This window comes from Hemitrygon akajei, chromosome 31 (genome assembly GCF_048418815.1).
Source record: "Hemitrygon akajei chromosome 31, sHemAka1.3, whole genome shotgun sequence".
NCBI lineage: Eukaryota > Metazoa > Chordata > Chondrichthyes > Myliobatiformes > Dasyatidae > Hemitrygon > Hemitrygon akajei.
This window is the reverse complement of record NC_133154.1, coordinates 35,050,833-35,064,128: the sequence shown is the minus strand read 5'-3', so window position 1 is coordinate 35,064,128 and position 13,296 is coordinate 35,050,833. Positions and strand designations below refer to the sequence as shown.

Here is a 13,296-nt window from a genome sequence, read left to right as displayed (position 1 = left end):
AAACATTTCCTGGCAGCATCACAGGCTCATTGCGTCAGACACACAAGAAAGACAGGAATTAAACATATGTTATGCAAAATTTATTTCTTCTTCATGGCTTTGGTTTCTGCAGAACGGTACACCGCAGCACTGGCCCTTGGCCCGCGATGTAGTGCTGAGCTCCAAGATCAATCCAATGCCTCCCTCCCGCGCAGCCTCCATTTCTCTTTCATCCATTGGCCTATCTCAGAGTCTCTTAAACGCCCCTATTACATTTGCCTCTGCCACCATCCCGGGCAGGGTGTTCCACGCACCCACCACTCTCTGCGTAAAGAAACCTACCTCTGAAATCCCCCCTATATTTCCCTCCAATTATGCCCCCACCAAATTAGTTATTCTGCCCTGGAGGAAAAAGTCTCTGGCTGTCCATTCTATCAACTTGTACACCTCTATCAAGTTACCTCCTTCACTCCAAGGAGAAAACCCTCGCTCACTCAACCTGTTTTCATAAGGCATGCTCTCTAACCCGGACAGCATGCTGGTAAATCTCCTCTGCACCCTCTCTAAAGCTCCATATCCTTCCTGTAATAAGTTGACCAGAACTGAACTCAAGTCTGGTCCACCCAGGGTTTATAGAGCTGCAACATTACCTCATAGCTTCTAGGTTCGACAAGAAAAGAACATACTTAGACCATAAACAAAGACTATTGTGGTGCAAAGTGGTGTACTGAGGTAGTGATTAGAATTGTGCCTGTTGGTTCAAGAACCAAATGGCTGAAGGGAAGTCACTGTTTCTGAACCTAGTGGTGTGGGATTTCTGATTTTTGTAACTCCTGCCTGATATGAGCTGGGAGAAGATGACGTGGCCCGGATAGTGGGATCTTTGATGATGGACATTGCCTTTTTGAGGCAGAGCCTCCTGTATTGATGGTGGAGGGGGATGTTCCTTTGATGTATTGGGGTGATTCATCTTCCTGCAATGAGGGACCAGAACTGTCCCCAAGCCTCCAAGTTTTATTCAGTTACAGGATGACTTCTTGATTGTTACTGTCAGTGCCCCATCCAATGAAGGCAAGCTTGCCGTACGCCTTCTTTACCACCCTGTCTACCTGCGTGGCCACTTTCAGGGAGCCGTAGACCTGCCACACAAGATCTCTCTGTCCCTGAGCACGATTAAGGGTCCTGCCTTAACAGTCCACTGTATCTTTACATTTGATGCGAGAACAAGATTTGAAGAAGTGAATCGGGTGAGTCCGGACACTCTGCAGGCTTTAGATCACAAAGAGCAGTTGGGTTGTGTATTTTGGGAGCAAGATTTGAAAAAGCGAATGGGGCAGTCAGGGTATTTGGCAGGCTTGAGGTCATGGGGTAAGTAGGCACAGGCAAGTGCCAATAAATGGATGTTGGGTTTAAGCCGTTGTAGGAGCGGCCATTGTCGGACTGGGCCGGTATTTGAGAGGAGAGTTGAGGCTTTGGCTCAAGAGTCCTAAACAGGCAAGACAGCTCACGAAAGCCTCTGTTTTCTGAAGAGGCTGCTGAGAAATGGACTTTGGACATCTTTACTCATGTCATTCTACAGATGAGCAGTAGAGAGAGCATCCTAACAAGCTGCATCACTGGTTGGGATGGAAACTGCACCGAGGCAGACAGGAAGGGTCTACAAAGGGTAGTGAGAACTGCTCAGTGCATCACCAGCACCAGTCTTCCATCATCAAGGATAGAGTTAAGCAACTGCAAGGGTAAAAAGGCTGTGATGAGAGTTACTTACGGGCTTTGGGCCTGTAGTCACTGGAGTTTAGAAAAATGAGGGAGGATCTCATCGAAAGCTATCAAATATTGAAAGGCCTCGAGCAAGTGGATGTGGAAAGATTGTTTCCTGTTGGTGGCAACTCTAGGAGGGCACAAACTCAGAACAGAGTGGCAACCCTTTAGAACAGAGTTGAGGAGGAATTGCTTGATCCAGAGGGTAGTGAATTTATGGAACTCACAGGCAGCTGTGGAGGCCAAGTCATTGGGTATATTTAGAGCAGAGGTTGATAGGTTCATGGTGTCAAATATTATGGGAAAAAGGCAGGAGAACTGGGTTGAGAGGGATAATAAATTAACGATGATTGAAAGGTGGAGCAGATATGATGGGCCAAATGGCACGTAATAAGGATAATGTCAGAGTTGCAACAGTGGACTTCAATCTGCAAGGGGATTGTGAAAATCAGGCTGGTGTTGGATTGCAAGAGACTATTTGAGCCTCTTCGGGGAAAGGCTATCTTAGATTGGATGTTGTGTAACAACCCAGATCTTATCGGGAGCTTAATGTAAAGGAACCCTTAGGAGACAGTGATCATAATATGATTGAATTCATACTGCAATTTGAGAGGGAGAAGCATGTCACATGTATCATATCACAATGGAATAAATGGAATTACAGAGGCAAGAGAGAGGAGCTTCCCACGTGGATTGGAGGAGAACACTGGTGGGGACGACAGCAGAGCAGAGATAGATGAAGTTTCTAGGAATAGTTTACAAGGTGCAGGATAGACAGAAGAAGTTCTCAAATGGCAGGACTAGGCGACTGTGGCTGACGAGAAGTTAAGGGCCGCATAAAAGCCAAGGAAAGGGCATATAAGGTAGCAAAAGTGAGTGAAGAGTTGGATGATAGAGAGGCTTTTAAAATCCAACAAAGGGCAACTAAAAAAAGCTATAAGAATAGAAAAGATGAAATATGAGGGCAAACTAGCCAATAACATAAAGCAGGATACTAAAAGGTATTTTTAAGTAAAAGGGAGCTGAGAGTTGATATTGGATCACAGGAAAATGATGCTGGTGAAGTACTAGTGGGGGACAAAGAGATGGCAGATGAACTTAATGGGCACTTTGCATCAGTCTTCACTGTGGAAGACACTAGCCACATGCCAGAGGTCTGTGAGTGTCAGGTGTCAGATGGCAAGAGTGAGTGCCATTGCTATTACAAAGCAAAAACTGCTAGGCGAACACAAAGGTTTTAAGGTGGACTACATCCTTGAGTCCTGAGAGAGGTTGCCGAAGGGATAACAGATGCATTGGTCATGATCTTGCAAGAATCACTTGAATCTGCAATGGTCCTAGAGAACTGGAAGATTGCAAATGACACTCCACTTTTTAAGAAGGGAAAGGCAACAGGAAGGGATTTTGGCCAGTTGGCCCAAACTCAGTTGTTGGGAAAATGCTGGGGTCTATTCTTAAGGGTGAGGTTTGGGGGTATTTGGAGACTAATGGTAAAATAAGTCAAAGTCAGCATGGTTTCTGTAAAAGGAAATCTTGCCTGACAAATCTGTCAGAGCTCTTCGAGGAAGTAGCAAGTCGGGTGAGTAACAACAAGGGAGGGGTAGTGGATGTCATTTACTTGGACTTTCAAAAGGGGTTTGATAAGGTGCCACACATGAGGCTGCTTAAAAAGATAAAATACTATAGTGTTACAGGAAAGATACTGGCATGGATAGAGGAATGGCTGACAGGCAGCGAGTGGGAATAAAGGGGGCCTTTTCTGGCTGGCTGCCGGTGACTAGTGGTGTTCCTCAGGGGTCAGTATTGGGACCGCTGCTTTTCACATTGTTTGTCGATGACTTGGATGATGGAATTGATGGCTTTGTATCGAAGTTTGCGGATGATACAAAGATAGGTGGAGGGGTAGGTAGTGCTGAGGAAGCAATGGACAAAAGCATTTTGGTAAAAGGAACAACAGTGTGGATGACAAGTGAGTACAGTTACTATCACAGGGGAGAAGGTGCTCAAAAAGCTGAAAGACCTAAGGGTACACAAGTCACCTGGACCAGATGAACTGCACCCTAGGGTTCTGAAAGAGGTAGCAGTAGAGATTATGGAGGCATTAGTAATGATCTTTCAAAAATCATTGGACTCTGGCCTTGTACCAGAGGACTGGTAAATTGCAAAAGTCACTTCACTCTTTAAGAAAGGAGGAATGAGGCAGAAAATAAATTATAGACTGGTTAGCCTGACCTCAGTGGTTGGGAAGATGTTGGTATCAATTGCTAAGGTTGAGGTTATAGAGTATTTGGTGACACAGGACGAGATAGGATAAAGTCAGCATGGTTTCCTTAAGGGAATATCTTGCCTGACAAACCTGTTGGAATTATTTCAGGAGATTACAAGTAGGTCGATAAAGGAGATATAGTGGATGTTGTATATCTGGACTTTCAGAAGGCATTTGACAAAGTGCCACACAAGAGGCTGCTTACCAAGTTAGGAGTCCATGGTATTACGGAAAGCTACTGGCATGGTTAGAGCATTGGTTAATTGGTAGGAAGCAGCAAGTGGGAATAAAAGGATCCTTTTCTGGTTGACTGTCAGTGACAAGTGGTGTTCCACAGGGGTAGTGTAGGAACCACTTCTTTTTATGTTGTATGTCAGTAATTTAGATGATGGAATAGATAGCTTTTCATTCTCCATTAGGAGAATGGGCAAGGAAGTGGCAAACGAAACACAATGTTGGAAAATGCATGATCATGCACTATGGTGGTAGAAATAAATGTGCAGACTAATTTCTAAACGGAGACAAAAATCAAAAAGTCTGAGATGCAGAAGGAATTGGGAGTTCTGGTGCAGAACACCCTTAAGGTTACATAAGAACATAAGAGATAGGAGCAGGAGTAGGCCAATCGGCCCCTCAAGCCTGCTCCGCCATTCAACAAGATCATGGCTGATCCAATGATCAGCAGGAAGAGTTACTTGCAGGAAGAGTTGGTGCTGAAGGAGGCAAATGCAATGTCAGCAATCATTTCAAGAGGTTTAGAATACAGGAGCAGGGATGTGATGCTGAGGCTTTACAAGGCTCTGGTGAGGCCTCACCTTGAATATTGTGAATAGATTTGGGCTCCTCAGCTAAGAAAGTATGTGCTGGCAGTGGAGAGGGTTCAGAGGAGGTTAAGAAACATAGAAACCTATAACACAATACATGACCTTCGGCCCGCAAAGTTGTGCTGAGCATGTCCCTACCTTAGAAATTACTAAGCTTACCCATAGCCCTCTATTTTTCTAAGCTCCATGTACGTGTCTAAAAGTCTCTTAAAAGACCCTATCGTATCCGCCTCCACCACTGTTGCTGGTAGCCCATTCCATGTACTCACCACTCTCTGAGTAAAAAACATACCCCTGACATCTCCTCCATACCTGCTCCCCAGCACCTTAAACCTGTGTCCTCTTGTGGCAACCATTTCAGCCCTGGGAAAAAGCCTCTGACTATCCACTACGATCAATGCCTCTCATCATCTTGTACACCTCTATCAGGTCACCTCTCATCCTCCGTCACTCCAAGGAGAAAAGGCTGAGTTCACTCAACCTATTCTCATAAGGCATTCTTCCCAATCCAGGCAACATCCTTATAAATCGCCTCTGCACCCTTTCTATGGCTTCTACATTCTTCTTGTAGTGAGGCGACCAGAACTGAGCACAGTACTCCAAGTGGGGTCTGACCAGGGTCCTATATAGCTGCAACATTACCTCTCAGCTCCTAAATTCAGTTCCATGATTGATGAAGGCCAATACACATTACGCCTTCTTAACCACAGAGTCAACCTGCGTAGCTGCTTTGAGCATCCTATGGACTCAGACCTCAAGATCCCTCTGATCCTCCACACTGCCATGAGTCTTACCATTAATACTATATTCTCCCATCATATTTGACCTACCAAAGTGAACCACTTCACACTTACATGGGTTGAACTCCATCTGCCACATCTCAGCCCAGGTTTGCATCCTATCAATGTCCTGTTGTAACCTCTGACAGCGCTCCACACGATCCACAACACCTCCAACCTTACTGTCATCAGCAAACTTACAAACCCATCCCTCCACTTCCTCATCCAGGTCATTTATAAAAATCACGAAGAGAAAGGGTCCCAGAACAGATCCCTGAGGCACTCCACTGGTGACTGACCTCAATGCAGAATATGACCCATCTACAAGCACTCTTTGCCTTCTGTGGGCAAGCCAGTTCTGGATCCACAAAGCAATGTCCCCTTGGATTTCATGCCTCCTTACTTTCTCAATAAGCCTTGCATGGAGTACCTTATCAAATGCCTTGCTGAAATCCATATACACTACATCTACTGCTCTTCCTTCATCAGTGTGTTTAGTCACATCCTCAAAAAAATTCAATCAGGCTCGCAAGGCACAACCTGCCCTTGACAAAGCCATGCTGACTATTCCTAATCATTTTACACCTCTCCAAATGTTCATAAATCCTGCCTCTCAGGATCTTCTCCATCAACTTACCAACCACTGAGGTAAGACTCACTGTCTATAGCTTCCTGGGCTATCCCTACTCCCTTTCTTGAATAAAGGAACAACATCCACAACCCTCCAATCCTCCGGAACCTCTCCCGTCCCCATTGACGATGCAAAGATCATCGCCAGAGGCTCAGCAATCTCCTGCCTCGCCTCCCACAGTAGCCTGGGGTACATCTTGTCCAGTCCTGGTGACTTATCCAACTTGATGCTTTCCAAAAGCTCCAGCACATCCCCTTTCTTAATATCTACATGCTCAAGCTTTTCAGTCTGCTGCGAGTCATCACTACAATCACCAAGATTCTTTTCCATAGTGAATACTGAAGTAAAGTATTCATTAAGTACCTCTGCTATTTCCTCAGGTTCCATACACACTCTCCTACTGTCACACTTGATAATTCCTACTCTTTCATGTCTTATCCTCTTGCTCTTCACATACTTGTAGAATACCTTGGGATTTTCCTTAATTCTGCCCGCCAAGACCTTCTCATGGCCCCTTCTGGCTCTCCTAATTTCCTTATTAAGCTCCTTCCTGTAAGCCTTATAATCTTCTAGATCTCTATCATTACCTAGCTCTCTGAACCTTTTGTAAGCTTTTCTTTTTTTCTTGACTAGATTTATTACAGCCTTTGTACACCATGGTTCCTGTACCCTACCATAACTTCCCTGTCTCATTGGAACGTACCTATACAGAACTCCACACAAATATCCCCCGAACATTTGCCACATTTCTTCTCTACTTTTCCCTGAGAACATCTGTTTCCAGTTTAAGCTTCCAATTTCCTGCCTGATAGCGTCATAATTCCCCTTATTCGAATTAAACGCTTTTCTAACTTATCTGTTCCTATCTCTCTCCAATGCTATTGAAAAGGAGATAGAATTGTGATCACTATCTCCAAAATGCTCTCCCATTGAGAGATCTGACACCTGATCAGGTTTGTTTCCCAATACCAAATCAAGTTCAGCCTCTTCTCTTGTAGGCTTATCTACATATTGTGTCAAGAAACCTTCCTGAACACACCTAACAAACTCCACCCCATCTAAACCCCTTGGTCTGGGGAGATGCCAATCGATATTTTGGAAATTTAAATCTCCCATCACAACAACTCTGTTATTATTACACCTTTCCAGGATCTGTTTCCCTATCTGCTCCACAAGGTTCACAAGGATGATTCTGGGAGGAACTCTTTTAGCCAGGGAGCAGTAAATCTATGGAATGCTCTGCCACAGACTATGGTGGAAGCCAAGTCCGTGCGTATATTAAAGGTGGAAGATGATAGTTTCCTTATCGGTCAGGGCATCAAAGGCTTTGGCAAGAAGGCAATTGTATGAGATTAAGTGGAATCCAGGTCAGCAATGATGGAATGGCAGAGCAGATTCGATGGGCTGAATGGTCTAATTCTGCTCTTATATCTTATGGTCTTATGGGTCAAACACATGGTGAAGCTCCCTCCGCACCGTCCCATCACACACTCCCGGGGTCAGACACAGGTTTCCTGACCTGATTTTGTCACTGAACTGTAAATCCTCCTTCAAGCGCAGAAGACCAATGTCGTAGGAATAATCTTCAGTGAGACTAGCACGCGTGTTATTGTATGAAGGATGCACGTGAAGTTCCGTGACCTCCTTTGCATTTGAATTCTTGCTCCGTCTTTTCAATTCTCCTGTAACGACAAATCCCATCCTGGGAAAACGTACTGACGGAGTATGAGAAATGGGCAGGACAGTCTGATAAGAGACGGCTGGACAGACTGGGGTTGTCTCCAAAGTGTGGGGTTACAAAAAGCAGTGGGGACTGGACAGAGCATTTAGATCCTGAGGAGGCTAACATCTTGCTAAGTGGGACAGCAAGTAATTGAGAAGGGCTGACAGAAATATTTAAGATGCTGAGGGGCTTTCAACAGACTGCTAAAAAGAGAGAAGACATAATCAGGAAAGCTGAGTGATAGCATTTAATATTGTGAGTGTTTTGAAAGGGTGAGTAAGCGAGGTGGGTATGTAATTAGGGAAGCAGTGTAACGTTCTCGCTCGGGTGTGACGTAACGCCGAGGTAAACGTCGAGATAAACCAGAGTCAATGCAAACAAGGCCGCAGTAAGATTAACCATTTACTGTTCACTCTTCACATTAACGTATGGTGAAAACTGTTGAAAAACAATACAAGATTGGTACAGTGTTTGTTTCCTTCTAAATATCACATTTACATTGTGAATACTTGCAAAGGTAAAACTACAATAACTACATTACATTAAAGTGCAGCATACAGTCAGAATCTAGCTGCTCCATTGACTGCTTTAGATACACTTCAATACAAACTATCCCGACTCTTTAACTGACGAAAACATAAACCTTACCGACCGTCGTTACTTTTAACAGAATCGGCGTTAACATTTTAACTCAACATATCGATTATCTAATGACTTACAGTGTTGCTTTCACTGTGTCTTTGGTGCATAGAGAAACCCTAACCGGCGCTATGGTGGCACATGTGAGTGACCCCCACCCTTGCGTATATCTCAAACCGGTAATTTCCCACAAGACGCGGCGAACCCGGATGTGACGTCATCGCAGCCGCGATGTATTACAGACAAATAAATTGATTTAAACAATCCTAACTTTAACTAAAAAAATGCTAACAAATTACTAAGCGAAAATATTATAAACTAAATAACTGCCATAAAGGCAGCACAAGCGGAGAGAAACACTTATAGCCAGCAGTGTTTTGACAGTCTGCCTAGCGAGGACAGCACTTCATTCAAAAGGATTTTGATATAATCATTTAACAACCTGAGATGTGTTGACAGATTAAGTGGGAAGAACAAATGATCAAGAAAGGCTAAATAATAGCATTTAACACTCTTATTGGTTAAGACCGTCTACTAAGCAGGGAAAACTGAAATCAGCAAATATTGAGGAGACAGTAAAGATCCTAAGACATTCTGATAGTCTGATAAGCAGGGAACACAGTTAATCAGAAAAGATCAAAAGAAATATTTGAGATCCTGATTTTCTACTATGTAGACAGTGCAAGTAACCAAGAATGTTGATAGACAGATTTCAGATCCTGAATCTTTTCCATAGTCTGCTAAGCGGAGAAAGCAAGTAATCAGGAAAGTTCAGTGATAACATTTATACTCCTGCTGAGTTTTAGACAGTTGAATAAACGGTGTGCTTAAGTAATCAGAAAAGCTTGAGAGAAACATTTAAAGTCCAACAGAATTTTTATACCCTGGGTAGTGGGAAGAGCAGAAAATCAGGAAAGATAGAGTGAAATCTTTGTCAATAAATACACTCAAAAACTTCTATAGTTGTACCGTGGAGAGTATTCTGACAGGCTGCATCACTGTCTGGTATGGAGGGGCTACTGCACAGGACCAAAAGAGGCTGCAGAGGGTTGTAAATCTAGTCAGCTCCATCTTGGGCACTAGCCTACAAAGTACCCAGGACATCTTTAGGGAGCGGTGTCTCAGAAAGGCAGCATCCATTATTAAGGACCTCCAGCACCCAGGACATGCCCTTTTCTCACTGTAACCATCAGGTAGGAGGTACCTGAAGGCTCACACTCAGCGATTCAGGAATAGCTTCTTCCCCTCTGCCATCTGATTCCCAAATGGACTTTGAAACTTTGGGCAATACCTCACTTTTTAAATATACAGTATTTCTGTTTTTGCACATTTTTTAATAATCTATTCAATATACATAATTGATTTACTTGTTTATTTATTATGTGCTATTTTATTTATTATTATTTTAACTCTCTCTGCTAGATTGTGTATTGCATTGAACTGTTGCTGCTGAGTTAACAAATTTCACATCACATGCCAGTGATAATAAACCTGATTCTGATTCTGATTCTGTTTAAACAGTCTGCTAAGCAGGAAGAGCAACTGATCTGGAAAGATTGGAATAAATATTTATGATCCAGAAGGATTTGAATTGTCTGCCTACTGGGTGTGCAGGTAACCAAGAAAGCTGGGAGAATCATTTGAAATTCTGAGAGGATCCAACAGTCTGCTAAGTGGAGACTAATCGGGAAAATAAAACATTTAAGACCATGAGGGATTTTGACAGTCTACCAAGCATTGGAAGCAAGTAATCAGGACAGACTGGGGTCAAGATTTAAAATTAAGATGTTCTGACAGACCTCTAAGAGGAGAGAGCAGGAAATCAGGAAAGACTGAGTGAAATTTTAAAAACCTTGAGGGGTTTTGAGTGTCGGCTAAATGTGTTAGTAAGCAATTAGAAAACTGAAGCATTTAAAGTGCTGAGGGGTTACAACAGCTGAATAAGCAGAGTGGATAAGAGGAAAGCTTGCATGAAACATTAGGGCTAGACAATCTGCCGAGCAGGGACAGCACTTCATTGGGAAAGACTGAGGGAAACATTTAACATCCTGGGCGGTTTCAACAGTCTAGTAAGCTAGAAATCAGGAAAGATTGAAGGAAATATTGAAGACCCTGAAAGGTTTTGACAGACTGCTAGGCGGGGAGACCAACTAACTGGGAAAAATTGAGAGAAACATTTAAAGTTCTTTGTGTTCTGGTTGTCTGCTAAGCAGGGAGTAAGCAATCAGGAAAACTGAGCGAAATATTGAAGATTCTGAGGGGGTTTGACAGACTAAGTGGGGGTGGGAAGTAATCATTTAATGGCTTTTGACAGCTCAGAAATCAGGGAGAGCTGGAAATCAGGACAAGAAGAATGAAATCCTGAAGACCTGAGTTTTTAACAGCCTGCCAAGCAGGTGGAGCATGTAATGAAGAAAATTGAAATATTTAAGACCCTGGGGGTGGGGTGGGGTGGTGACAGTCTACTAAGCAGAAGAAATAATCAAGAAAGTTGAGTGAAATATTTATGACCTTGAGGGGTTTATGACAATTGAGTAAGTGCGGTAGTTGTAATCAGGATAGCTTGAGGGAAATAGACTATCCAGCAGAGACAGCATTTCACTAGGGAAGATTGAAAGCAATATTTATCATCCTGAGGATGGTAAGCAAGCAGAGTAGGAATTTAAGAAAATTTGAGGGAAATGTTGAAGATCCAGAGGGATTTGGATAGTCTAAATGTGGAGTATTGGAAGCCTTTTAACAGTCAGCTAAGCGGGGAAGCAAGTAATCAGGAAAGCTGAAAGAACCTGAGTGGCTTTTGACATTTGAGTAAGTAAGGGAGATGTGGAAGAAATCAGGTATAACCCTGAGGTAAATATACAGTATATGGTCCAGCAGAGTATTCTCTCTGTGTAGCAGGGAGAGCAGGACATAATGAAAGGAGGAATGAAACGTTTAGGATCCTAATTGATTTCAGCAGCTGAATAATGAGGATGAGCAGGTAACCAGGAGAGCTGGAGAGAAACATTTAACTCCTGCGGAATTTTGAAAGTCTGCTAAGAGGGGAAAGCAAGTAATCAGGAAGGACCAAGAGAAACATTTCAGATCCCAATCGGTTTTGACTATTGACTAAACGGGGAGAGCCAGTAGCTAGGAAAGATCAGAAAATGTGATGGTTTATTGGGAGGGGATTGAATACACAGTTTTGAGGTTGTGCCTCAGTTCCATAGGGTGTTGGTAAGATCAGACCTGGAGACTGAGAACAGCACCACTCTCCCTACCCAAGGATGGTGGTGGGGGGGGGGGGGGTTGTTATTGCCTCAGGAGCAGCTTGAAGAATGGTAACTGAACAGACAGACTTCGCACAGGCTCATCTCATGTGGGTGGGCAAAACCTAGTCCAGGAGCCAGGGATGGAGAGAGTGAGAGGGAACGGGAGGCACAGGCAGACCAAGGAGGGACATACCAACAAAGACCTGAACATTTGCCGGGCTGATAAGCCGGTCGTCAAAGAGGTTGTGAGCTGCTGTGAGGATCCACTTCTGGGAAATGATGGAGCCGGCACCCATGGAATTGCCATTCTGAGAAGAGAGAGACAAACATTGAAGATGCATCACTGTCTGACGCTGGGAGTGTGTGATGGGACGGTGTGGAGGGAGATTCACTCTGTGTCTGACCCCGGGAGTGTGTGATGGGACGGTGTGGAGGGAGATTCACTCTGTGTCTGACGCTGGGAGTGTGTGATGGGACAGTGTGGAGGGAGATTCACTCTGTGTCTGACCCCGGGAGTGTGTGATGGGACGGTGTGGAGGGAGATTCACTCTGTGTCTGACCCTGGGAGTGTGTGATGGGACGGTGTGGAGGGAGATTCACTCTGTGTCTGACCCCGGGAGTGTATGATGGGACGGTGTGGAGGGAGATTCATTCTGTGTCAGACCAGGGAGTGTGTGATGGGACGGTGTGGAGGGAGATTCACTCTGTGTCTGACCCCGGGAGTGTGTGATGGGACGGTGTGGAGGGAGATTCACTCAGTGTCTGACCAGGGAGTGTGTGATGGGACGGTGTGGAGGGAGATTCATTCTGTGTCAGACCAGGGAGTGTGTGATGGGACGGTGTGGAGGGAGATTCACTCTGTGTCTGACCCGGGGAGTGTGTGATGGGACGGTGTGGAGGGAGATTCATTCTGTGTCAGACCAGGGAGTGTGTGATGGGACGGTGTGGAGGGAGATTCACTCTGTGTCTGACCCGGTGAGTGTGTGATGGGATGGTGTGGAGGGAGATTCACCCTGTGTCTGACCCGGGGAGTGTGTGATGGGACGGTGTGGAGGGAGATTCACTCTGTGTCTGACCCTGGGAGTGTGTGATGGGATAGTGCAGAGGGAGATTCACTCTGTGTCTGACACTGGGAGTGTGTGATGGGACGGTGCGGAGGGAGATTCACTCTGTGTCTGACGCTGGGAGTGTGTGATGGGACGGTGTGGAGGGAGATTCACTCTGTGTCTGACCCCGGGAGTGTGTGATGGGACGGTGTGGAGGGAGATTCACTCTGTGTCTGACCCTGGGAGTGTATGATGGGACGGTGTGGAAGGAGATTCACTCTGTGTCTGACGCTGGGAGTGTGTGATGGGACGGTGTGGAGGGATATTCACTCTGTGTCTGACCCCTGGACTGTGTGATGGGACAGTGTGGAGGGAGATTCATTCTGTGTCAGACCAG

The 13,296-nt window shown here is 44.8% G+C and overlaps 1 protein-coding gene across 2 annotated transcripts in view; it reads right to left on the bottom strand.

Moving 5' to 3' along the window:
- The window catches only part of LOC140719465 (complement factor B-like), a 56,504-nt gene that overhangs the window by 19,918 nt on the left and 23,290 nt on the right, over positions 1-13,296 (bottom strand). For both annotated transcript variants that reach the window (XM_073034164.1, XM_073034165.1), the window contains exons 12-13: positions 12,047-12,161; positions 7,760-7,922 (exon numbers count right to left, since the gene is read on the bottom strand). In XM_073034164.1, the coding sequence (XP_072890265.1) occupies positions 7,760-7,922; positions 12,047-12,161 (278 nt within the window). The remainder of the gene's footprint in view (positions 1-7,759; positions 7,923-12,046; positions 12,162-13,296) is intronic.